Genomic DNA, 27,330 nt, shown 5'->3' on the forward strand with positions numbered 1-27,330 from the left:
CACAATGAGATACCACCTTACACCTGTCAGAATGGCTAACATTAACAACTCAGGCAAAAACAGATGTTGGCGAGGATGTGGAGAAAGAGGATCTCTTTTGCATTGTTGGTGGGAACGCAAGCTGGTGCAGCCACTCTGGAAAACAGTATGGAGGCTCCTCAAAAAACTAAAAATAGAACTACCCTATGACCCAGCAATTGCACTACTAGGCATTTATCCAAGGGATACAGGTATGATGTTTCGAAGGGGCACATGCACCCCAATGTTTATAGCAGCACTATCAACAATAGCCAAAGTGTGGAAAGAGCCCAAATGTCCATCGATGGATGAACGGATAAAGAAGATGTGGTATATATATACAATGGAGTATCATTCGGCAATCAAAAAGAATGAAATCTTGCCATTTGCAACTACATGGATGGAACTGGAGGGTATTATGCTAAGTGAAATTAGTCAGAGAAAGACAAAAATCATATGACTTCACTCCTATGACGACTTTAAGAGACAAAACAGATGAACATAAGGGAAGGGAAACAAAAATAATATAAAAACAGGGAGGGGGACAAAACATAAGAGACTCATAAATATGGAGAACAAACTGAGGGTTACTGGAGGGGGTGTGGGAGGGGGATGGGCTAAATGGGTAAGGGACATTAAGGAATCTACTTCTGAAATCATTGTTGTACTATATGCTAACTAATTTGGATGTAAATTTTTTAAAAACACAAAAAACACAAAAAACAAAACTAAAACATTTTGGAGCACCTGGGTGGCTCAGTGAGTTAAGCATCTGACTCTTGATTTCAGCTCAGGTCATGATCTCTCAGTTGGTGGGTTCAAGCCCCGCACTGGGCTCTGTGCTGAGAGTGCGGAGCCTGCTTGGGATTCTTTCTCTACCCCTCTCTGCCCCTCCCCTACTCAAGCTTGCACTCTCTTTCTCTCAAAATAAATGAATAAACTTTAAAAAAAAAAAAAAACAAAAAACTAAAACCTTTTGCTTTTCAAAAACCACTGTTAAGAAAATGAAAAGGCAAAGCATAGATTGGCAGAAAATATTTGCAACACATATACCTAATAAAGGAGTTATATGTTGAATAAACAAATAATTCTTTCTCTAATTTTTAATTTTATTATTTTTTAAAATTTACATCCAAATTAGTTAGCCTTTAGTGCAACAGCGATTTCAGGAGTAGATTCTATGTATATGTATATATATGTACTTTGGAATACAAGCATGTTTCCAGAACGAATTATGCTCGCAAACCAAGGTTTTACTGTATTTGAAGTGATGGAAATGTTTTATATCATGATTGTGGTAACAATTACATGATTGTATACACTTGTCAAAATTCATAAAATTGTACATTTAAATATTGGTGAATTTTATTGGGTGTAAATTTTACCTCAATAAAGCTGGGTAAACAAAAAACAAAAGGAGTAACAAAGATTCCAGAAAAATAATGACTGCAGCAACACAAGTTTTGAATCATAAGATGGAGCAATCAGATAGCAAAACCAAAAACCTGTTGACAACATTTAAGCAGAACCCCAGTACCTCAGAATGTGACTATATTTGGAGGTGGGGCCTTTCAAGAGGTAATAAAATTAGAATGATGGGATTTGGGTGGCACATAACCCAAGGAGAGACGCCTCCGGAAAAGACTGGTTGACATCCTGATGTTGGACTAACAGCCTCCAGAACCAGGAGAAAATAAATTTCTATTACTTAAGCCATCCAGTCTGTTATGACATTCTAACAAACCCATACAGATGAACCCCCAAACAATACAGAGACAGATACCATATGGTTTCACTCTTATGTGGATCCTGAGAAACTTAACAGAAACCCATGGGGGAGGGGAAGGAAAAAAAAAAAAAAAAAGAGGTTAGAGTGGAAGAGAGCCAAAGCATAAGAGACTGTTAAAAACTGAGAACAAACTGAGGGTTGATGGGGGGTGGGAGGGCGGGGAGGGTGGGGGATGTGTATTGAGGAGGGCACCTTTTGGGATGAGCACTGGGTGTTGTATGGAAACCAATTTGACAATAAATTTCATATATTGGAAAAAAAAAAAAAGATAAACCCCCAAACATAAGCAAATGGGGGAAAAATAAAAAACAACACATTACCCTGTATGGTGAATCTGTGACTAAAGGAGAGATCAAAATAAATTACTAGAATCTTATCACAGAGAGGCAAAGGAATAAAAAACAATATAGGAATTATGGGGAGAAATGTCAAAAAAAAACAAACCAAACATTGACTCTTGAAAAAAAATTTTTAATGTTTATTTATTTTTGAGAGACAGAAAGAGTGAGAGTTGGGGAGGGGCAGAGAAAGAGGGAGACACAATCCAAAGCAGGCTCTAGGCTCTGAGCTATCAGCACAGAGCCAGATGTGGGGTTTGAATTCAAGGACCATGAGATCATGACCTGAGACGAAGTCGGATACTTAACTGACTGAGCCACCCAGGTGCCCCAAACATTGACTATTTAAAATAGTAATGTCCTTGGGGCACCTGGGTGGCTCAGTCGGTTAAGCGTCCGACTTCAGCTCAGGTCACGATCTCATGGTCCGTGAGTTCGAGCCCCACGTCGTGCTCTGGGCTGATGGCTCAGAGCCTGGAGCCTGCTTCTGGTTCTGTGTCTCCCTCTCTCTCTGCCCCTCCCCCGTTCATGCTCTGTCTCTCTCTGTCTCAAAAATAAATAAACGTTAAAAAAAAAAATTTAAAAAAAATAAAATAAAATAGTAATGTCCATCAGGTTAAAAAAAAAGATAATAAAAATAAAGAGAACAATAATTTACACTGGGAGGTGGGTGGATAAATGTAGCTAAAGTACCCTAAGTAATTTCTATTGGTACAGGAATGAGTAAAGATGTGAACTGTTTTGGACCTTAATAGGTTTTAGTATGTATGGTATTTTCTGAGGTAATACTTAGAAAGGCTTAGAAATAGTATATAGAATTTCCAAACTAGTAGAGGTAAGAAAGAAAATGGTAATTTTTTTAAATCCTGAAGAAAACCAGGAAGAAAGGAACATAGAACTGGCAAGATCAACTGAAAAGCACAAATGAGGATGGCAGATTTATAGCCAAATAGATTAGTAATTACACCGAATAAAAATGGACCTAGTACTCTATTTGAAACACAAATAGATTGTCAGGTTGGATTAAAATATTTTATATTGTGTTTACAAAGCACATCTATAGTTAAGGACACAAAAAGATTAAAATTAAACATGGGAAAATTACATCATGTAGACAATAAACAAGAAAGTTCATGTAATTGTACTATTAGCACACAATAGAAATTTTAAGACAGGATGCATTATTAGACATGCCTTTCTTGAAGCTCTTATAATTACCTTGTCTGAGGTAGTTATCTTGCAAGTGTTACTTTTTCATGCTCCTCTCCCCTTATATTCATACCATAAACTATAAGCAAGTTTCAGCATACTCTGAAAGAACAATTATAAAGTCAAGCCTAAATATCAAGAACATCACCAAATTTTGACACTTTGATGAAGAATAATGTAGAGAATAAATGAAGGGATGTTTTCACCAGTGGACATAACAGTGATTCTAATAAAATGTAAAGTGAGACTATAACTTGGCTATTTGGAGTTCCTCATGACCATGGGCAGCAGACCAAAGGCTGGGGTGAGAGGAAGGGTTAATGTCTGCTGGGCTGATTGATCCTGGCTACCAAGGGATGTGAAACTTCCAAATGAAACATGAATAATACTCAAAGATTTCCTAGGGTCAACTCTTATCCCTATCATTTCCAGTTGTAAAAACAAGCAAATAAACACCCCCCCCCCCAAACCAGAAAACCTATAAAGAAAACTATAACCAACAAATATTCTGATCTTTAATGAAAGGTTTGGATAACTTTAACCATAAAAACTTCCCAGTTTGCTAATTAAAAGGAAATGTGTCACAACTATTATTTACAGAAAGGAAGGCTGGAACATCTACCTAATTTATATATAGATATTATTATTACATTCCTTCTTTCCTCTTAAAAAAATTTTTTTAAGGTTTATTCATTTTTCAGAGACAGAGAGAGGCAAAGTGTGAGCGGGGGAAGGGCAGAGAGAAAGGTAGACACAGAATCTGAAGCAGGCTCCAGGCTCCCAGCAGGCAGCACAGAGCCCTTTTATGTACGGTGTTACAACTTAGAAAAAAGGTTACAGAATGTCTACACAGGATCCTGACAGATAGAAGGTATAAACATTACCCAACATAATTTTGGTTGAATGAGGAATGGCTTATGAATAAATGAGGAATGAGTAATGTTATTTTAGATGAGGTTTTAATGCTCAGTTACAGGAAGAATGAGGTATATTGATGGGATGCCATCTTGTGAACACTGGTCATTCATTTGGCTGTACAGTATTTGTGCACCCTTGCTATGATGGTTAACACCCATCTTTAAGAAGCCGAGGCTGATTCTCACTAAACTGAAAATGCATCTTAGTCTCTCCAGCAGCTAATGTACAAGGATGGAACATAGGCTTCAGCACTCCAACACACCCATCTCAGGGGTGCCTGGGTGGCTTCATCAGTTAAGCAACCAACTTCAGCTAGGGACATGATCTCATGGTTCGTGAGTTTGAGCCCTGTGATGGGCTCTGTGCTGACAGCTCAGAGCCTGGAGCCTGCTTCAGATTCTGTGTCTCCCTCTCACTCCCCTCCCCCCCCCCCCCCCCCCCCACTTGTGCTCTGTTGCTCTCTCGAAAGTAAAAAACAAAAAACAAAAAACACCCATCTCAGAACAGCAAGGTGATGATATAAAGGAACAAGGATGGGAGATTCCATCTGGGTGATGGGTAACCCCATGTACACAGGTGGCACTCGCAGGAACATCCAGAGTCCATGTTGTCAGTAGTGTAAGCTGGCAATTCTGTCCAGCAGCAGCAGCAGCAGCAGGAATGACCTCACGAGTTCTGTGTCATCATGTGCAGCAATGTTCTTGGTTCTGTATCTTTGTTCCTTAGCACTCTAAGATTTTCTATGAGCCACTCAATATTCTTTGAATGAATTTCTTATCTACTCCAATTTTAAAAAGGTAGAACATATGGACTGTAACCATTGTGTTTCCATTATAATTAGAAATAAAACAAAGATGGCTACAGTAGAAACTTCTGTGGGTGATAATTAATTTTCTACACTTGATTTCTGGACTGAGAAACAGACTTTTTGTTAGGGATGCTTTACTGAAAGAGGCAGCTCGAAACTGCACATCCTAATACTTCACTTAAACTTAGGTATTGGGAGACATAACAAGCAGAGGACTGGGCCTGTAGAGTAGTTACAGAGAATCATAGTCTGACCCAGGGAACATGAGAAATTCAGGGTCAAATGGGGGGGGGGGGCGGGATATTCATGTGTTTTAACACATTTCACCAAAGCAATAAATCATTTATGACACACAAATAAGAGTAGAGATGAAAACAACAAACAGAAATTAATCTGAAAAAACCAACCCTTCAGTCTGTTAAAATGGGGAAAATACAGTGAAAAAAAAAAATTCTTGCCCAACAGCCACTGTCCTCATGTCTACAACATGAAAAAAGGTGAAATAGGTATACTGAGATATCCCTTTATATGCAGATTATCAAAGATCAAAAGAATCTATCATTTTATAATCAATACCTAATAAAAGATACTAAATTTCAGATTATTACTAGCATATTTTAAGTATTGTGAAACATTACATCATGAAGATATTAGAGTGTAAAGAGATAAAAAGTTGTCAAAGACATTTTGAGACATACCTGTATTAATGAATATCCATTCAAAGTCAATTCAATGTGAATTCATTTTGAAATACTCTATTTAAATTGAATAAAATTTAAAATATAACCCTTATTAGTCTTTTTATTGGAACCGGATAAAATAATTTAAAATCTAATAAGCATTTGTTTTTGTTTTTTTCATTAAAAAAATTTTTTTTAAGTTTACTTATTTTGAGAGAGAGAAAGAAGCAAGCATGGTAGGGGCAGAGACAGAGAGAATCCCAAGCAGGCTCTGCACTGTCAGCGCAGAGCCGGATGAGGGACTCCAACACAAACTGCGAGGTCATGACCTGATTTGAAGTCGGACACTCAACCGACTGAGCCACCCAGGTGCCCCCTTTTTTTCTTAAATGTTTAACGTTTATTTAATTTTGAGAGAGAGAGAGACAGAGGGTGAGCGGGGGAAGGGACAGAGAGACAGGGAGACACAGAATCCAAAGCAGGCTCCAGGCTCTGAGTTGTCAGCACAGAGCCTGATGCAGGGCTTGAACTCACCAACTGCGAGATCATGACCTGAGCTGAAGTTGGACGTTTAACTGACTGAGCCACTCAGGCACCCTCTCTTTATTTCTAAATAAAAATTATATATTAACAATATACATATCTCTATTTCCAAGTAATAAGTTACTAAAAAGTATAAGTCAAAGATTGCTGGAAAATAGAGCACAGAAATAGATTTGAGAATATGAGCATTTAATATATGAGTATTTTAATACAGTAGGAGAAAGATGAATATTTCAATTATTGGTTCTGGCATAATTGGTCTTATTTCTGAATGGAAACAAAACCAACATCCTGTATTACACCATATACAATAATGAATCCCAGATGGATTAAAATGGTAAAGTCTGTGTGTGTATACACACCCACGTATGTGAAAAACTGCACACTCTGTCCCTTTATCCTCTTCCCTCTGAAAGTTTCTATAAGTAATACCTTCCTAAGAAACAGAAAATATTGGAAATGGTTTGGAAAACCTATTTTACAGAAATAAAATAGACAAAAATATAAAATGTTTATTGGAGCATTTTATTATTTTTTAAAAGTTTTTTAAAGTTTATTTTGAGGGGCGCCTGGGTGGCTCAGTCAGTTAAGTGTCTGACTCTTGGTTTCAGCTCAGTTCATGATCTCATAGTTCATGGGTTCGAGCCCCACATTGGGCTCCATGCTGTCAGTTCAGAGCCTGCTTGGGAGCCTCTCTCTCTCTCTCTCTCTCTCTGGCCCTCCCTGCTTGTACTCTCTCAAAATAAATAAACTTAAAAAAAAAAAAAAAGTTTGAGAGAGAGCGCACACGCAGGGGAGGGGGAGAGAGAGAGAGAGAGAGAGAGAGACAGAGAGAGAGAGAGAGAGAGAGAGGGAGAGAATGAATCCCAAGCAGGATCCACGCTGTCAGTGTAGAGACTGACTCAGGGCTCAAACTCACAAACCATGAGATCATGACCTGAGCCAAAAACAAGAGTCAGACGCTTAACCGACTGAGCCATCCAGGTGCCCTGAATGAAGCACTACTTTCAAACAGCAGAGAGGAAACAGTCTGAAATATTGCATGAATAGTTGAGTTGGTATTGGTACAAACATACTTGGGTATAAAATATACTGTAACCATTTAAAAAAATAAGTTAAGGGGCGCCTGGGTGGCGCAGTCGGTTAAGCGTCCGACTTCAGCCAGGTCACGATCTCGCGGTCCGTGAGTTCGAGCCCCGCGTCAGGCTCTGGGCTGATGGCTCGGAGCCTGGAGCCTGTTTCCGATTCTGTGTCTCCCTCTCTCTCTGCCCCTCCCCTGTTCATACTCTGTCTCTCTCTGTCCCAAAAATAAATAAAAAACGTTGAAAAAAAAATTAAAAAAAAAAATAAGTTAAATCATCATTTACTGACTAGGGAAATTCAAAATTTAAAAGGCATGTTTAAACCATCCATATTTTTTGGTAAAAATATACTGATTTGTGTTAACATTTAAACATAAAGAAATATATGGGGGATATACACAAGGTTTGAACATTACTCAGAAGTAAATCAGCAGAGAGGGAGTGAGGAATAGCAAAAGGCATAGCTTTTTTTTTAGTATTGCTTCATTGGTTTGAACGCAAATGCATTACCTCTGAAATTTTATTTCATTTTATTTTTTAAAAGTTTTTATTTCTTTTAGTAATTTCCCTACCCAACGTGGGGCTCGAACTCATAGCCCTGAGGTCAAGAGTCGAATGCTCTTCCCATCCAGCTAGCCAGGCATCCCATTTCCTCTATAATTTTAGATGAAGAACTTAATGAATGACTTAAATGCCTATGTTGCTCATTCCGCTTTTCTTAAGTTGATTAGAAAATATTTTACAGGCATAATCCTGGAACAAAATAACTCAATGTTTAAAAAAAAAAAACCCTAACCTACTAACATGGGATCTAAGAAAAAAGGAAGTGAGGAATGGAAGAACAGACCTGTAATTTTGGGTATATGGGAATTTCCTTCCAAGAATGGAATCCATCCAATGCAGGAAGCTGCTTGCTGAGCATGAAAATTGAGGCATAGAAAAGATCTATTTCAAAACACTAATCTACCTAAACAAAGCTAAAATGTGGGACATTTGCTTAACTTCAGGATTCTTAATCTAAGACTTTTAGTAGCCTTCCACACTCTTCCACAATGGCAGAATTAAGTAGTTGCTACAGAAATAGTACGGCTCACAGGGCTAAAATATTTACTATCTGGCCCTTTATGGAAAGTCTGCTAACTTTTCATCTAGGACACAATACAGAATTCCAATGACATGTTTGCTGCTAGTGCAAAAATGTGATGGTCAGGCTATTTTTCCTCTTCATAGGCCACTTAAAAATTTTCAGTTGTATGTGTATATATTTATCAACAATAGGATATTGTTGTTACATATAAAATAGACCCAATTTTTAAATTTGACATGATGCTTAGAATAAAGAAAGAACTGCATGTAGAAAATATGGGGGTGGAATAAGTCTTTTAAAAAAAATCCTTACACTTGGACTTTAGCTAGTTATCTCTAGAAATATTTTAAATATTAAATATTTAAGGGATTTGCACTATTAAAAACTCCTCCTCCAAGCCTTCTGCACATCCACAGCCTTAGGATCCAGAACAAAAGGAACTTATGGCCTATTTGTGCAGTCAATACATCTTTGGTACTCATGGTGTCTTTAAAGATAAATCTGAGCTACCATTTAAAAATCAAGAGCTATTAGGGCACCTGGGTAGCTCAGTCGGTTGGGTGTCTGACTTTGGCTCAAGTCATGATCTCGCCGTTCATGGGTTCAAGCCCCAAGCCCCAGGCTCACTGCTGTCAGCCTATCAGCATAGAATCCACGTTGGATCCTCGGTCCCCCTTCTCTGCCCCTCCCTCACTTGCACTCTCTCAAAAATAAACATTAAAATAAATAAAAATCAAGAGCTATCACACACTGAAAAAAAAAAAAAAAAAAAGATCCAGACTCTCGAAAAGTCACAAGAGGTGGCAAAATGAGGCCTGCATTTCCTCACATCAGTTAGTTAGAACTGGGCACTGGGTATCCTCCTTAGCTACTGCTGCAACCAGGTTCATTTGTATTATTTTAATAGGTACCACTGTTTGCTAGTTTCTTTAGTATGCTCACATATATCTTCATGGATACTAAAAATGAGCTTCCGTTTTTAGGTGTCCTAATATTATTCTAACATCAAGGTTATATTTGGGTGGTTATGAGATGTCTACCTCTATATAACAATTCCTTAGATACTTGATAATGTTTTGCCTGAAAAAAATTTTTGGTTTGGTGCTTTATTAGTAGTAATAGCTACTATATCACACTAAATTTCCCCTTTTCTGTGTTTTTATGATTATGAGGCTTCTGAGAGTTCTAATTCTGAGTCAATACTGTATTCATTTTTATTTTCCTAAAAAAATAATTTTGTTTAGGTTTTCAAATATACCAGAAAGCACTGTATTTAACATTTTATTAAATATTTTAAGTAATCTCTACACTCAATGTGGGGCTTGAACTTACAACCTCGAGACCAAGAGTCACATGCTACACCAACTGAGCCAGCCAGGCACTCCTACAATAACATTTTAAATCATTAACTATAAGGTTTCTCTTTGTGTGTGTATTCATTTTTCAAACATAATACTGTTTCTTTTCACACTTTTTCATTTTTCATCCATGTTGCAAATGGTTTGTCTACATTCTTGTTTTTACATTAGGTATTGCATGATGTAGCAAAAAGGATGCTAGTCTGAATAAAGTCCTTTCCACACATTACTTTCCCCATCAACACCTAGGATAATTTCATGTTTCATAGGAAGTGATGATGGAAAATTTTCTGAATTCATTACCCTGTGTCTTTCTTCGACTATATATCCTGCCTGACGTTCAGCAAGATCTGCAGAAACTGTTTTTCAGCAAATAATACTAATGGCAATGATGAATAAAATAATGACCAACATTCAGCGAATATTTATTATATGACAGGCAGAATTCTAAGCACTTTATGCATCTTAATTTATTTGATCCTCACACAAAATTTTGAGGTAGGTATTATCATTATCCCGTTTTAGTTTCCACTGAGACAAATATGTATAAAAACGTAGAAAAATGGTCAGGAAGCATAAATACTAAACAGATAATGACTATCCTTCAGAAAGGGAAATGGATACAAGGATGATAGTCAAAGAGTGTATCTGCCTTATTTGTAATGTTTAAATCTTTTAAAAGGAAAATATGTTCATGCACTATTTCTGCAATTAAAATACATGATATAAAGATATGCCTGTGGAGAATTTCCATTAGGGTACTCTGTGTAATGACAGAAACTCTGGGAAATGTCTATCAGTAGGAATTTGATAAAATGATATCACACCAACATATGGAAACACCAAGAAGCTATGAAGGGATCTCTATTTACTGTGTGGAAAGTTGTTCGTCAATGTTTTTACAATAAATCCGAAGTTTTGTAAATAACAAAAAGAATAAGCCATCTTTGAATAAAGAGGTCACTTATTCCAGGTATTAAAGGTATTTTACAAACTGTGATGGAAACAGGTGGGCTTTATAGTCATATAAATTTAAGATGGGTTAAAATATTAAGAATATAACAAGTATAGACAAATTAGGGGGAAAAACAAAAATGTCAGGATTATATTTCATCATGAATTCTGAGGTTTAAAATAAGGTTAGAAAGGTGTCAAAAGTGCTGTGATTTTCAGTATTTGCTAGCTTGAATTATCTGATGTCAAAAGAAATATAAGCTTTTATTAAAGGACTTCCAAAATATATTCTACTCATAGGGTATTTCTCCTACATGATTTTTCTCAGGCTGAATAAGCTGGAGTCAACAAATAAGATGTTTCTACATTATTCTATTTAAAGGGATTATTATCAAGACAAATTCTCTAATGTTGAATAATTGAACTGTAATTAAAAGCCTTCCTACAGATTTCAGGCCTTCTATGGTTTATCACCAGTACAAATTTTGATGCTGAATAAGTTGTGAGCCATAATTAAATGTCTTCCCACATTCTCTATATTCATAGGGTTTCTCACCAGTATGAATTCTATGATGACTAATAAGTTGTGAACTCTGAGAATAGGCTTTCCCACATATCTTACACTCATAGGGCTTCTCACCAGTATGAATTCTCTGATGTCTAGTAAGATCTGAACCAGAACGAAAAGCCTTTTCACATTCCTTACATTCATAGGGTTTCTCACCTGTATGAATTCTCTGATGTTTGATAAGTTGTGAGCTCTGACTAAAGGCATTGCCACATTCCTTACATTCATAGGGTTTCTCCCCTGTATGAATTCTTTGATGTTGAGTAAAGTTTGAGCCACTACTAAAGGCCTTCCCACATTCTTTACATTCATAGGGCTTTTCACCAGTGTGAATTCTCTGATGTCGAGTGAAGTTTGAGCCACTACTAAAGGCCTTTCCACATTCCTTACATTCGTAGGGTTTCTCACCAGTGTGAATTCTGTGATGTCGAGTAAGGTCTGAACCACAAATAAATGTTTTCCCACATTCCTTACATTCAAAGGGTTTCTTGCCAGTATGAATTTTCTGATGATGACTGAGTCTTGAGGGATGTCTAAAGGCTTTTCCACATTCCTTACATTCATAGGGCTTCTCAATGGTATGAATTATTTGATGTGTAGTAAGCTGTGAGTCATGTCTAAAGGCTTTCCTATATTCCTTAGTTCCACAGTATTTCTCTTTATTATTGATGATTTGCTGTAATGTAAAGGATGGATGCTGACTGAATGTAGGCATGCCTTCATGGGTGAATATCAGTTGACCAAAGTGTCGCTCCTGAGAGCCATGTTGTTTCTCAAACTGGCCATTACATTCCCAATCATCTCTGAAACTAGAGCACTGAAGGTCATGTCTTGTAAGTCTTTCCATTAACTCCCACTGCGCTGACTCTATTTCATAAATCTCCTTCTTCAGAAATAATTTCTTGGTCTCACATCTTGATTCCAGGACTGAAAGAAAATATGAAAGTAATCACTCATATTTTTTGTTTGGGAGAAATAAAACTTCAGTTAAAATGGGAGAATTAAACCAAACTTGAAAAAAAATAGATGAGAATAAGGACAGATCATATAGTAAGATGAGGGCAGTAAATAAGCCAATGATTTCCAAACATTGCTATTGATCAGAGTTATTTAGGGGAGCTTGCTGAACATACAGAAAACTTAGTCTTATCTCCCTTGTTACAAAATGACTCTAATCATAAATACACATACAAAACTTCAGAGCATATGCACACATACCTGTAAGAGCACCCCACAACATGAACTACAAAATAAGGGAAATGATTACCTACTTAATAGAGTTATTATCAGGATTAAATAAGATAACATTCCCAGGGGTTGGCAAACTATGGCCTGCAGCACTGTAACAATTTTTATAAGTAAAGTTTTATTGGAACATAGCTACACTTATTTGTTTACATATTGTCTATGACTGCTTTTGAGCTACAATGGCAGAAGTGAGTAGATGCAACAGAGACCACATCGACTATAAATTTAAGATATTTATTATCTGGCCTTTTAGGAAAATGGTTTGCCTGTTCCCAGTTAGATCTATGTTGTCCATTACAGTATCCATGAGCATATGTATCTATTTAAATTTAACATAATTAAGATTATATAAAAATTCAAATTTAATTCAATAGCACTGTAATTTCCAGTGTTCAATAGCCAATTGTGGTTAGTGTTGGAAATTACAGACATAGAACATTTCCACATCATCACTGAAAGTTTTATTAGACAGCACTGTCCTCAATTCTGTAACTGGAAACCCAGGGTCTCTTTAACAAATAAGGAAATTGAGAGTGGCAATCCAGATGGCAGGAATGAATAAATCTAGCATGAGTGGCAGACAGTGAGGATTCTTTTGTGGCTAAATATGGAATATGTTTGGAGTTTGATAAAAACACTTTTTGGCTTGGAACTCTGTGATGCTGATCTTAGGAGAAAAGAGGAAAGGACTTAAAAAGAACATAAACACTATAGTAGTGATGACCAACTGACAGGAAGAGCATTTGTAGGTTTAAAGAGAAGGTAGAGGATATAAAAGCAGTGTTCTGCTATTGAAAAATCAGTTATCAGAATCAGTTGTGAATTTTTGAACACACAGCTAATTACAAGCTTTGTTTTCTTGGGCAAAGTAGTTCATTTTTCTTAGCCCTCAATTCTCTGTCTACTCTTATAATCATTGGGGGAACTGTAAATAATATATGAGAAGTATTTGGCATAAATGTTTAATATTTGAGAGATAATACAAAATAATTTCTATATTAAAATGGGGATATTAGGCAAGTGCAGTGTTTTGAAGACCACACTATGGGAAAATCTCAAGCCAAAAAAGTGAAAAGTATTCTAGTACCATCTTTTCTCTTTCTCTCATATAATTATTCAGCAAATACTGCCTAATCTTGCTCCTAAATATATCTTAACACTCTTCCTATCTTCAATATCTAATACACGTATCTCTTTGAACTATCAGGATCGTGTCTTCCTTATCTAGTTTCCCCACCTGAGGTAGGCAATCTTGAATCCATCCTTAATGGCAGTTCTCTTACAACAAAAGCCAAACTCTTGAACAAGGTATACAAAGCTCTGAATGATCTAATTGCTGCCTGCCTCTTCAGACAAATCTCAGGCTATGCTCCCTTTTGGTTGCTAAGCTCCATCCACGCTGGCCCTATTTTGCAGTTCTTCAAATGCTCTCAGCTTTTAGTCCCTCTTAATAGTCTTTTCAGGTACTTTTCCTTATGTCTAGTAGGTGGTTTTGTTGTTGTTGTTTACTCTTGGCCTTGGTAACTATTACCCATTTTCCAAATCTGCACTTAAAGGGCATACTTTTTGAGGCCTTTCCTGGCTGCATGACCAAATTATACTCTCCTTGTAGTCACACTTTAAGCACTCTGTTGTTCTCCTTAACAGGATTTTCATAATTTGTAATTATATATTGACTTAGCTTCACTTACTATCTTTTTCACTGAATAGGTGTTAAGTTCTGTGAAGGAAATGTCCATAGTCTTCATCAGTGTGTACCTAACTCTAAGCACAGTATCTGGTATATACTGGAAGATCAACAAATATTTATTAACTGACTCAATAAGCAAGTATTTAAATGTATACTCCTTAAAAAATTCCTCTAGAAGGACACACTCTTTTCAAACACAGCACAGTGAATATATGCATTTATTACTGTTCCTTCATGAAGTCCCACTAAAGTGATAGTGATGAGATTAAATGAAAGACGAAACTCCACAAAGACAAAGAATAGGAGAGGAAAGAGCAGCAACAAAATTTTTGAAGCCACCGTAGATGTAATGGTAACAAATAATTTGTTAACCATAAACACACTGAAACTCAGGTTATAGATAAGTCTTACTGTAGAATCATTATTTCTAAGAACTGCAGTCAACAGGTACCTTTGAAAGCAGGGTGCAGGAGGGGCTGCAAAAAGTTAAGATTAATTGAAATCTGTACGAAACAGACCCCAGAATCTCAAACCTACCCCATACACCTGATACATACAACTCAGTAAACTTTCAGAATCTGGCAGTCAAGCTCATTTTATTGACTCCCAGAAAGAAAGCAGAGGATTCAATTCTGGAGAAAACCAGTCCAAGAGAAAATATCTGATAGGTGGTATCAGCCAACGAACTATTCTAGGAAGATCACTCTACAGTGACTACCACCAATAAATATACACTTCTTCAGACACAAATGAGAGGTCAAGCCAGCTTTTTAAAAATATATATTTTAATTAAGAAAAAAAAGTTTTTATTTTTAGAGAGTGTGTGCAAGCAGGGCAGAGAGAGGGAGAGAGAATCCCAATCAGGCTCTGTGCTGTCAGAGTGGAGCCTGATGCACAGCTCAAGCCTATGAACTGTGTGATCATGACCTGAGAGGAAATCAAGAGTCCGATGCTTAACTGACTGAACCACCCAGGCACCCTCATATCAGCTTTTTAATACCACAGTTTTATATGGGCAGACAGCCTTAAATCACTAGTAGTTTCAGGAAAATCTTAAACATGAGAGATTAAAATGGACAAAGGGAAAAAAAAAAAAAACTCGGGAAAGACAACCAATGGAGAAAAATTCAAAAGAATGCTTCCAAAAATATATAATACATATCTCATAAGAGAATAATGTCAGAAAAAATATTGAAAGAAAAATCTTTTATAAAAATTAATATGAGAATTAGAACTTAATAAATTCTCACAGAAAGTATAAGAAGAAATAAAAAATAGAAAAAAAAATAATTTTAGAGCTAAGACAAGAAATTTAAGATCTGAATTATGAGTGTTCATTCAAAAAAGTTAATGAGCCCATTAAATGTGTCAGACATGGTGCCAGACACTAGAAATAAAAAGTGAACAGGGGCATCAGGGTGGCTCAGTTGGTTAAGTGTCTGACTCTTGGTTTAGGCTCAGGTCATGATCTCACTGTTCGTGGGTTCAAGCCCTGCATTGGGCTCTGCCCTGGCAGTGCAGAGCCTGCTTGGGATTCTCTCTTTCTCTTCCCCTTCCTTGCTTGAGCAAACGCGTGGGAGATCTCTCTCTCTCTCTCTCTCTCTCTCAAAATAAACAAACATTAAAAAAAAAAAAAGCAAACATTCAAAGTTTGAAACACAGAGAATAGAGAAGACAACATAGAATAAATAATCAAGCAAATAATACAAGACAATTTCAGAGATTTTTGTTTCCAGAATGAAATGTCTCAGTGAGTGCCCAAATGAAAGAATAAAATCAACATCATGCTATCTCTACTTGAAATATTAGCATATTATAAATAAAGATAAATTCTAAAAGCTTCCAAAGACATTAAATAGATCACATGAAATAATTAAGAACCTGAATGAGTTTTGGATTTCTGAACAACACTAGATGCTAGATTTTAAAAATCTGTGGAGCAATGCCTTCAAAACTTTGAATTTCAGTTTTTCAACCTAAAATTACATCTCCAAACTATCAGTGAAATTGAAGGGTGAATGGGAAACATTTTCAGACATATAAGGATTCAGAAAATACACTTCTGTTTTTAAAGATTTTATTTTTTAAAATTATCTCTACACCCAATGTGGGGCTCCAACTTACAACTCTGAGATCAAGAGTTTCATGCACCACTGACTGAGCCAGCCAGGCACCCCCACAAAATACACTATTTTTCTTGCATACTTTCCTTGGTTGCTTTTGGAAGGTGTGTGTCAGAATAATGAAGGGATAAACCAAGAAAGAGGAAGGAAAGAGATCCAACAATCAAGACAAAGGTATCCAAGATATCCACATAGAGAATCAAAAGAAATTCAAAGGAACATGGTAAAGGGAATCAATGGGATGATAATGAAGAGAAATTCTAAAATGATAGCTATGTATGTCTCAACTGGGGCAGAACAGAGAGTTAGAGGAGAAATGTCTCTTAAAAAATAAACCAGTTACCTGATGTGTCTGAAGAGAGTTAGATTAATGAGAGATACTCAGAAAACTCAGCAATTCTCAATTAAGACAAGGATTAACTGCATAGAAAAGAACAAGTCCTAAAAGAAGTGAAATGTGACTACAGAGCTCAGAAATGAAAGCCATTTCATTGTCATGAAGCAAGCTGAATAATACTTTAAAAATTGTGATATAATTATATTTGGAGGGTGAAAAAAGGTATAAACTAAATCTTCAAATTCCACAGTGAAAAGTCAATCATCATGAAAACTAGAATTCATGAAAAAAAATTCTCAGAGGGGAAAAGATAGAAAAGGTGACAAAAAAGTGGTGGGAGTCATAGGAAAGGAAAATTATATGGGCAATAAAATAAATGTAAGATATGAGTTCTGGAAGGAGAACTTGGTGATGCAGAGCTAACAACAAAACTAATTTCCAGGGTTGAAGAAACCTCTGAGTAAAAAGAAGTTCCCTTCTGTGTTGAGCACAATTTATGAGGAGTTTTAACCAGAGGTACCTTGGTAGAATTTCTGAGGTTAAAAAAAAAAAGAAATAAAAAGAAAACTCCACAGAAGTAAAAATCTGATGAATCAGGTTGTATCTTACATATTTGTTTGATGTTGTCCCCAACAAATTTTCTAAAGTTTTGAATTAGTTATCAACATTGAGCTATCAGATTTAATATGAAAGTCTGGATTTCTGACTTTCCTTGAATGACATTATGTGGAAGCACTGGGCCAGAATTGGCACAGACAACTGTCTCCTAGACTTAACTAGTGCTTACCCCTCTAACATGGTATATAAATTGTCTCATTAGCCAGTCTTCCCACCACTGTCATATCTCATAGGGACCTTCAAGAGAGTCTCAGTTGCCATCTACATTTACGGTATTGCCTTTCTTAATTTCACCTTCATTCCTGGTAGGTTTTTGCTGGATTTGTAAATCTGGGTTAACGGTTTTTTTAGCACAATAAAACTTTATTCCACTTTATTCTGGCCTCCATGGTTTACAAAGAGAGAAATCCAGTCATTCAAATAATTATTTCCCTATAAGTAATGCATTATTTTTCTGTGGTTCTTTCATTACCTTTTTGGTCATCCATTTGCAGCAATTTGATTATGATGTGTCTGGGTATGGATTTGTGTTTATCTTGTTTGGGGTGGCTGAGCCTTTTGAACTGATATATCTTTCACCAAATTTGGTAAGCCATTATTTCTTCAAATACTTTTTCCAGTCCTGAACTTTCTCCTTCTGGGACTTCAAGGACATGAATGTTAAAACTCTGTTGTCTCACATGTCCCTGAAGCTATAGATTCTTTTTAAGTTTTTGATCTTTATTCTGGTATTTATGTGAACTAGTTTGGCTCATCTTTAAGTTCACCAATTTTTCTCTGTTATTTCCATTCTATTGAGCTTATGCAGTTTTAAAAATTTTGGCCACTATATTTTCTAGTTCTAAAATTTCCATTTCTTTTATATCTTCTATATTTTAATTGGAATGTTTGCTATGTAGTTTAGATTCTGTATATATATTTTATATATTAGCTCCTTATCAGATATATGATTTGCATACATTTTCTCCCATTCTGTAGGTTGTCTTTTCATTTTGTTGACCATTTCCTTTGCTGTGCAGATTTTGAGTTTGATGTAGTCCCACTCATTTATTTTTGCTTTCGCTGTCTTTATTTTGTTGTCAAATCCAAAAAATTGCCAAGGATCTAAGAGCTTACTGCCTACATTTTCTTCTAGGAATTTTGTGGTTTCAAGTCTTATTTATGTTCAGGTCCTTAATCCATTTTGGGCTGATTTTTGTATATGATGTAAGATAGTGGTCCAGTTTCATTCTTTCATATGTGGCTGTCCAGTTTTCCCAAAACCATTTATTGAAGAGACTGTCCTTTCCCCACTGTATATTCTTGGATTCGTTGTTAAAAATTAATTAACCATATATATGTGGGTTTAATTCTGGGCTCTCTATTTTGTTCCATTGATTGATGCATCCGTTTTTATGCCAATACCATACTGTTTTGATTTTGATACCTTTTAATATAGTTTGAAATCAGGAAGTGTGATGCCTCCAAGACTGTTTTGGCTATTTGCATCTTTCATGGTTCTAGACAATTTTATGATTGTTCTATTTCTATAAAAGGCACCACTGGAATTTTGATAGGGATTGCATTGAATCTGTAACTTGTTTTGGGTAGTGTCTATTTATTTGTGTTTTTCCATTTCTTTCATCAACGTCTTATAGTTTTCAGTGTACAGGTCTTTCACCTCATTGGCTAAATTTATTCCTAGGTATTTTATTCTTTTTGATGCAATTGTAAAAGGGATTTTCTCAATTTCTCTTCTGAATGTTCATTGTTAGTGTATAGAAATGCAACCATTTATTTATTTATTTATTTATTTATTTATTTATTTAGAGCTAGAGCTCGCAAGTGGCACAGGGGCAGAGAGAGAGTAAGATAATTCCAACCGGGCTCCGTGCTGTCAGCCCAGAGTCCAACATGTGGCTCGATTCCACGAATTGTGAGATCATGACCTGAGCCAAAATCCAGAATCAGATGCTTAACAGACTGAGACACTCAGGTGTCCCTGCAACTGATTTTTATATATTGATTTTGTATCCTGGACCTTCACTGAATTCATTTATTAATTTTAATAGTTTGTAGTGGAGTCTTTAAAGTTTTGTATATATAATATCATGTCATCTGCAAACATAGATGGTTTTATTTCTTCCTTTCTAATTTAGATGCCTTTTCTTTCTTTTTCTTGTCTAATTATTCTAAGGCTTCTAGTACTGTTTAATAAGTGGTGAGAGTAGGCATCCTTGTCTTATTCCTGATCTTAGAAAAGCTTTCAGTTGAGTATGTCAGCTGTAGGCTTACATATATGGACTTTATTACGCTGAGGTACATTCCCCTATATACCCACTTTGTTGAGAGTTTTATTCATGGATGGATGTTGAAAAAGACATTTTTAATGAAACTTTACTTAATGTAAATTTTTTAATTCATATGGAAGACAAAGTAAAACCAAGCACTTCTGAAGGAAAGGGTGGAGAGTTCTCTCACCAGAGATCAGGACTTTTTATAAAAGTAAGAGCAATTAGGGGCACCTGGGTAGCTCAGTAGGTTAAGCACCCGACTTCAGCTGAGGGCATGATCTTGTGGTTTGTGAGTTCGAGCCCTGCGTCGGGGTCTGTGCTGACAGCTCAGAGCCTGGAGCCTGCTTCAGATTCTGTGTCTCCCTCTCTCTCTGGCCCTCCCCTGCTCACAGTGTTTCTCTCTGTCTCTCAAAAATAAATAAACATTAAAAAAAAAAAGGCAAGGCATAAAATAATACATATTATAGTATGATTACATGTCTATAAAATTCACACCCAACTGAAACTAAACTATATATTGTGGATGGCACTCTTAGTAAAACTATGAAAGGACACAAAGATCTTGTAGACACAAAGAGATCTGTGCTGGTAGTGTTGTAGTTTTTTACCTGGGTAATGGTTACATGAAAGTTCATTTCATAACTGTTTAAATGTCCACCTGCAGTTTGTTACATTATTTTTAATAATTTCCAATAAAAAGAATGACAATATATTAACTTCTGCTAGGCATATCTATCTCCGTAGGCATAAGTAGACAGACAGATACAAGAAAAAGAAGCTGACATACAAACTAACATAAATCAGAACTTGTTATTGAACAGGCAGATAAAACAAAGATGAAGTAAGCTAAATGATGAAAGGGTGCTAAATTGTGTGTGTGCGTGCGTGTAGCGGGGAGGGAGGTTAATGGATTTGGACTCTTAATTTATACTTTATTGAAAAAGAAACTAAAAATGGATTTAAATGGTATAAAACAAATCGCAGAAAACTAAAAAACAACAAAAATTTATAAAATTCGTCACAATAATCATTTAAGGAGCTGACTACAAACACATTACAACATACACATTAAAGACACCAATGCAAATTAAAATTAAAAAGTAAAAGCACCTTCTGGAAATGGGTACATAGACATTCTTATTACATAAAGTCCATAAAATTTGAAAAAATAAGGATAGTAATAGGTAAAAAGGGCAAAATTTAGTAGTGAACAAGTTAAAGAGCACCATTAAGATGAAAATGTCCACTCTCACTAGTACTCACTATAATGACATGAAAACAATCCAGTATACCAAGAAATTGTAAAATTTATTAGAGATGATAATGGCATTAAAATTGTGTAAGGGAAAAAAAAGTCTATATTTTTTACAACTACAAATTGAGATTATACAAAGGTGAAATGACGTCAAATCTCCAGTTTATTTGAAAATACTTGACCAACCAGGATAAGATAAAGCACTGGCCTCCTGGCTCCTGCTCCCTGAACACAGCCAATGCACACCTGCTTCAGGACCCTGGAATGTTTGGCTTCTGTAATGTTCTTCCTTCCACTAACCACATACAATGATTTACTGTTGTACTTCTTCACGTTTCTGTCCAAATGTCACTTAACTGGAAAAGTTAGTCTTACCCCATCATATAAGATAGTATCCTCTACGCTCTTCTTCTACTTTGTTTTTCTTATTAGCACTGTTACATGACCTATATATTCATTTATTTTTATATCTCTCTCAGCACTAGAAGGTAAGGTCCAGGGATAGAGATTTTGCATGTTCTGTTCACTGCTGTAATATCAGTGTTAAGAATAGTGCTGGGCATACAACAGGTACTCAATAAACATATACTGAATGAATCAATGTGCTGTCCTGTTTTAACTCGTTCATATCAAGTTTTGTTTATCTTTGCTAGCTTTAAGTTCTCAATGGAGGTACAGAGCCTTTATTTCCAACATTCTATCTAAAGTTAACAACATGCACGCTCATGTATCTATGTGGATATAGTATCTGTGTGGATCAACTTCTCTTCTATATCCTTAGCCCTCATTTTTTCTGAGCTCCCTACTTTAGCCTCTTTTATGATGGTTCTACTTTATAGAAGCTATATATATAGGTGTGTTCTAGTACTCCTATTAAGCTATAAATTCTGAAATTGGTTATTCTTTTTTTTTAATCTCTGCAGTACCTCTGAGAGTACCTCACACATTCAAAAATCAGTAAATGTTTGTTCTAAGTATGAATGAATCAATGACTGTATGAGCTACTTCATCTAAAACACCCTAAAGAAAATAAGTCTTTGGCAATGTAAAAAAAAAAAAAAAAAAAAAAAATGTCAGGAGACAGTGATGCTTCTTTAAGACTAAATACAAAAGAGGATGAGAAAGTGATAAGAAATTAGATCCAAAATATGGATAGAAAGGAATATCATTAGAGAGTGTAGAGGAGGGCAGTGGCTGGTTAGAATTGGGCAATTACAAGAGGAAATGGAAAGAAGTATAAGCGAAGAAAAGCAGGTAGAGTGTGTTAAGTAAGAGGAAAAGGTAAGGTCATTTGAAAGTTCATGCTGAAAGGCTTACTTTTGTACAATAGGCCTAAGGGGAGATTCCCAGAGAGCACCTCAAAGGTGCAGTCTCTCCAATGACCAACTGAGTAATTACCTGACGAGCTTCACTTACCTGGCCACTGGTCTCTTGTTAGTTCTCTGTCAACCAACCAGGGCTCCTTCCCCTGCTCCAAAAAGGAGATCACATCTGGTTTAGAAACAGAATGTCCTGCTTATAAAAGAAGTAAGGAGATAAGTTTATGATGAGAATATACCAGTATTCAAATTCAGTCCCTTCATTAAGAAAAGGTCAAAGAAAGGTATATCAGATTTATGAAACAACATAGGACTTGAAACTCCCCCATAACTCAGTGTAGCTTCTTTGTTCTAACACTACAATATTAAAAACATTCTTCTAAGAACAGGATGTAGAAATACCTACTTGAAAGGCAGGTATTTCACATGGGAGAAAATAGAGCTTCTGACGGCAGAATCTGATTATGGACAGACGTCCTTACCCATTGAAACCAGGTGGCTGTAATTCTCCAACATCACATCTCTGTATAAATCTTTCTGATCATCATTCAGGCATTCCCACTCCTCCTGAGAGAAGTCTATGGACACATCACTGAACATCACTGACTCCTGGAACAACAACCATGTATATGACTTGATTAATAAAAAGAAATGTTTTATATTTTTGTTTTTGTTTTGTTTTTGGTGAAGGAAAGAGAGAAGAAAAGAATAAAGGGAGAAGTGAAAAATAGCAAGCATATAGAGTGGGGCTGGATGTTTCGGACGCAAGTGGAGGACCGTAAACAAATAAGCAGGACTGAATCTTGTGTTTCCATGTTTATTCTGTTTCCCCCAGACAAAATTAGGAAGGTACAAAATCCAGCTAAGAGGGGCATCCCAATTAAGTGAAATAGTATATACAAATGGCTAGCATAATCCTTGCCATTCAGTACATATAAGCTTTTTTTCTCTACTTGCCATACAGTAAGTCACCAACACATGTGAGCTTCTTTCTCTTCTTTTCCCAAGTAGCTAAGAATAAAATTTCAGAATAAGGGATAAAGAGAAGACATTAAAACCATCCAGAGGAGAGCAGATCATATAAAAGACATCAAGAATCAGAGAGGCAATGAGGTTCTCAAGAACACTACTAAAAACAAGAAATGGTAAGAATAATTCTTCAATATGCTGATAGAGAAAAGAAATTCTCACCTACATTCCATAACTAAACTATCATTCTGTTGTGAGGGTTTAAAAAAGACATTTCTAGACCTAAAAGGACCTCATAATTTCTTAGGAAAGTACCAGAAGATGTGCTCCACCAAAAAGAAGGAAGTAAACCAGAAAAGAACAAGACGTAGTATTCAAGAAATAGGTGAATTAACACAGGAGAACACTGAAGGAAAATCTCAGGAAAACCACAAAAATGGAAGCCTTGGCAAAACTATGCAGTAGTCTAGAGAGTAACAGGACCAGGTGGGAGCAGGGTGAAAAAGGGAATGGAGATGGCCGTCTCCATACTCAAAACGAATTAATGTGTTTGATCAGATGGAAAAAATGGACAATGAAGGAAATGGGGGGAAAAAAAGCAATTAACCGCAGGAAAAATGAAAGGCTGTAATAGAATGGAGCTATGAGCTGGCTCATCAGTAAGCAATATTTGCAGTCATAATATTGTGTACACTACTGATTTGACAAAAAAAATTGTAATATGATTAATAACTATCAGAGGAAATGAAGGGTGCGATACAAGAATATACAATGTCCCTTCCACTTTGTAGTAAGTCAAGAGAGTAAAATTGATTCATCAAAAGATAGCAATTAAACCATATTCAAGACAGTTGAGGGCAATCACCTTTTGGGAGTGGGTGATGGGGCAAGATTAGAATAGCACTACTTTACTTGCAAAATGTGTAAAATGACTTTAAAAAATATTTTATCTTAGAAAATTAAATTTGCATAAAATTCAAGACTGATCCTTTCTCATGTCACACTATTATATAGTAAGAGTTAATTCCTTGTTACAACAATTTATTTTTTAAGAATAAAAAAATTTTTTTTTTAATTTATTTAGTCAATCTCCATACTCAACATGGGGCTTGAACTCACAACCCCAAGATCAAGAGCTCCTCTGACTAAGCCAGCCAGGTGCACCTTAATAAATTCTTTTCATTAGCGTATTTTTTTCACTGAATAATATTCTATCACATGGATATAAAACAAGTTTTCTTTTGTTTTCAGATATTGATGTTAAAGTAATTTTTAAATCCCTAATACTGGCCCAATTTTACTTATAACTACCCATTGCTCAACAGTAAATTCCCTTTGTTCCTGAGATATAGGAAGGTGACAGAAAATGATCCAAATTCACACAATGGCATTACTGAAGTCTATTTATTATGGATGATCTGTTAAGATATAGGTGTCAGAGCTTTGTACTATGAGTCATACCCCCAAACCTGAAAGGCTCATACACCAGGAGATCTTCCATGTACTAAGAATGATATCAAACAAAACCATTCCACATATTTTCTTCTTGGAAACCCTAGGTCTGTGATGATCAGGCCTTTTCCCTATGAGGTGCCCCTAATTATTCATCTCCATCTCATCAAATCACTGTCCAAGCATATTAGATTCATTAACAAATGGGGAACACATTTCTATTCTTTTTGGCAGAAGTCTAAGACAGAAGATCTGAAGGACTTACTAAATGAATTTGTAAACGTTGCTTAAAAGAAGAGGGAACTGGGAAGGACACTGGGTTTTTATGAAGAAATGAGGGTCAGGTTCCAGAATGGACCATGTAAAAGTTTTTTTTTTTTGGAGCCTGGCCTCAATCAGACCATTTTTACATTATGTAATTAACAATCTCTTTGTGAGAACCAACAAGGATTCTTGATGGAATCCATAAGAATTTTCTGAAGGATTTATAATCTGATTAAGACCTCTTCACAGAAACTTGTTAACCAACAACTTGGCTGGCCCTTAACCGTTACCCGTAATTTGAGAGTATAAAAATCTTTAACCAGACCTTGTTTCTTTTTTCCAACAATGGTTATAGAACCAATTCTTTTTTCTATAAATATCTCCACCAAGAGAGAAATTTTTGAATTGACTTATTGAAGATCTTTCTCTTTAGAGCAAGGTTAAGAGAACTTTAGCACAGCTTTTAACTAAACTGTCTGAAAAAGTTTTGTTTTTTTTTTTTTAAACATCAAAAATATCATGATGAAGAAGGCAAATGTTTACATGTACTAGGGGTAAAAATAACTCTCTTTGAGCAAAAGGAAACAGCATCTCACCTGAGCCATGGCTTTGGTATTTGCAGAAAAAGATCAGTCTTCCTCTGGGATCCTTTTGGAAAAGGGCAGAACTGGGGAAGGCAAAAGAAGCTACATAAGATCCCACTTGCTGCATAGCTCCCAGATGATCATTCCCCTCTGTTCATCCCACACAAATACAAATAAAAAAGGGGTATCAGTGAGAAAAATGGGCAAATCTTTCATTATTCCCTACTCCAGAGACCTCAGGCTTTGAAGTAGATTTCAGCAATCTAACATGGGCTTGGAGAATATAGTATACATATATACACATCTACACACAAAGATATAATTTTTTTACACAACTGATTGCATATTATATACACTGTTATACACATTTCTATTTTTACTTAATGTATCTTAAAAAAAAATTTTTTTTAACATTTATTTTTGAGACAGAGCATGAACGGGGGAGGGTCAGAAAGAGATGGAGACACAGAATCTGAAGCAGTCTCCATCCAGGCTCTGAGCTGTCAGCACAGAGCCCGACGCGAGGCACGAACTCACGGACCACGAGATCATGACCTGCAGATGCTAAATGCTTAACCGCTTAACCGACTGAGCCACCCAGGCGCCCTTTTACATAATGTATCTTGAACTGGAATGTAACTTGTACCCACAGAGCTGAAATTCCCTTAGCTACATTGTATTTCATTAAATGGATACACTTTTATTTAACCAATCTGCGGCCCATGACCATTTGGGACTGTTTCTTGTCTTCTACTATTACAAACAATGCTGTAATAAATATCCTTGTATAGAGGTGCCTAGGTGGCTCAGTCAGTTTAATGTCTGACTCTTGATTTTGGCTCAGGTCATGATTTGATGGCTCCTGAGTTCCAGCTCCAAGTCTGGCTCTGCACTGATAGTGCGGAGCCTGCTTGGGATTCTCTCTCTCCCTCCCTCTCTCTCTGCCCCTCCCCTGCTTGTGCACACACACTCACTCTCTCTCTCAAAATAAACTTAAAAAAAATCCTTGCATATATATCATTTTACCTTTATACAAATTCCAAATAACTCCTAAAAGTTGATCATATACATTTTAGTTTGGATATACATTTGTCTAAACAGTTTTTAATGATCTTGTTTTGTACAATCAAGTTCTGTGTCCTGACCAAGAATTAACTGGTTGATGAACCAGATCCTCTAATCTTGCACAGTTTGAGACGATTTTTGGGATTAATGAATCTTAAGAAAACTGAAACCCAGGAAAGCGAACACAGCAATATTACAAAAACTTTAGGAAGATGATTAATTCGCGTAACAATGGGAAGAAATTAAAAAGTATAGAAATAATGTAGAAATGGACTAAATCCATCACTGATGCTTTAGAATAGCTTTTAACTGTAAGTGTAGTAATAAAATTTGTAATAATTGTATACACGATATGTGCTTAAGATGTTTAAAATGACCCAAAGAACATTATACTAAAATACTAATAGATGTTTAAATTGTTTAAGAGGAGTAACTTAATTTGAGATCAATGTTGAAATGTTTCATAAAATATGTTCTTTTTGTTTATTAGATATAGGAATATAATAAACTGAGCATTATAAAGGGCAGTGAACATACCTATGTACAAAACTCCTTGATGATTAAACAATTTATCAATAACTGTATGTAAAAGTGACCACCCAGGACAAAGAACCTTGTTATCAATTATTTAATGGATACATCTACCCCTAGCACTTACTGCATTCCACTAAAGGTATATATATATATATATATATATATATATATATATTTCAGGAAATGAAAACCAAGGTAATCCACAAATGTCTCTTCTTTAAAACCTGAAAGCACTCCTTTAATATTT

The 27,330-nt window shown here is 35.9% G+C and overlaps 1 protein-coding gene across 3 annotated transcripts in view; it reads right to left on the reverse strand.

The window, feature by feature from the left end:
* The window catches only part of ZFP82 (ZFP82 zinc finger protein), a 75,063-nt gene that overhangs the window by 35,647 nt on the left and 12,086 nt on the right, over nucleotides 1-27,330 (reverse strand). The window contains exons 2-5 of one of the 3 annotated variants that reach the window (XM_042920132.1): nucleotides 25,497-25,567; nucleotides 22,698-22,824; nucleotides 22,313-22,411; nucleotides 11,299-12,279 (exon numbers count right to left, since the gene is read on the reverse strand). In XM_042920132.1, the coding sequence (XP_042776066.1) occupies nucleotides 11,299-12,279; nucleotides 22,313-22,411; nucleotides 22,698-22,824; nucleotides 25,497-25,505 (1,216 nt within the window). In that variant the 5' untranslated portion in view covers nucleotides 25,506-25,567. Of the gene's footprint in view, nucleotides 1-9,907; nucleotides 12,280-22,312; nucleotides 22,412-22,697; nucleotides 22,825-25,496; nucleotides 25,568-27,330 lie in introns of those variants that run through there. The other 2 variants (XM_042920131.1, XM_042920130.1) reach the window with 2 other exon arrangements.

Source organism: Panthera leo, chromosome E2 (genome assembly GCF_018350215.1).
Source record: "Panthera leo isolate Ple1 chromosome E2, P.leo_Ple1_pat1.1, whole genome shotgun sequence".
In the NCBI taxonomy this organism is placed as follows: domain Eukaryota; kingdom Metazoa; phylum Chordata; class Mammalia; order Carnivora; family Felidae; genus Panthera; species Panthera leo.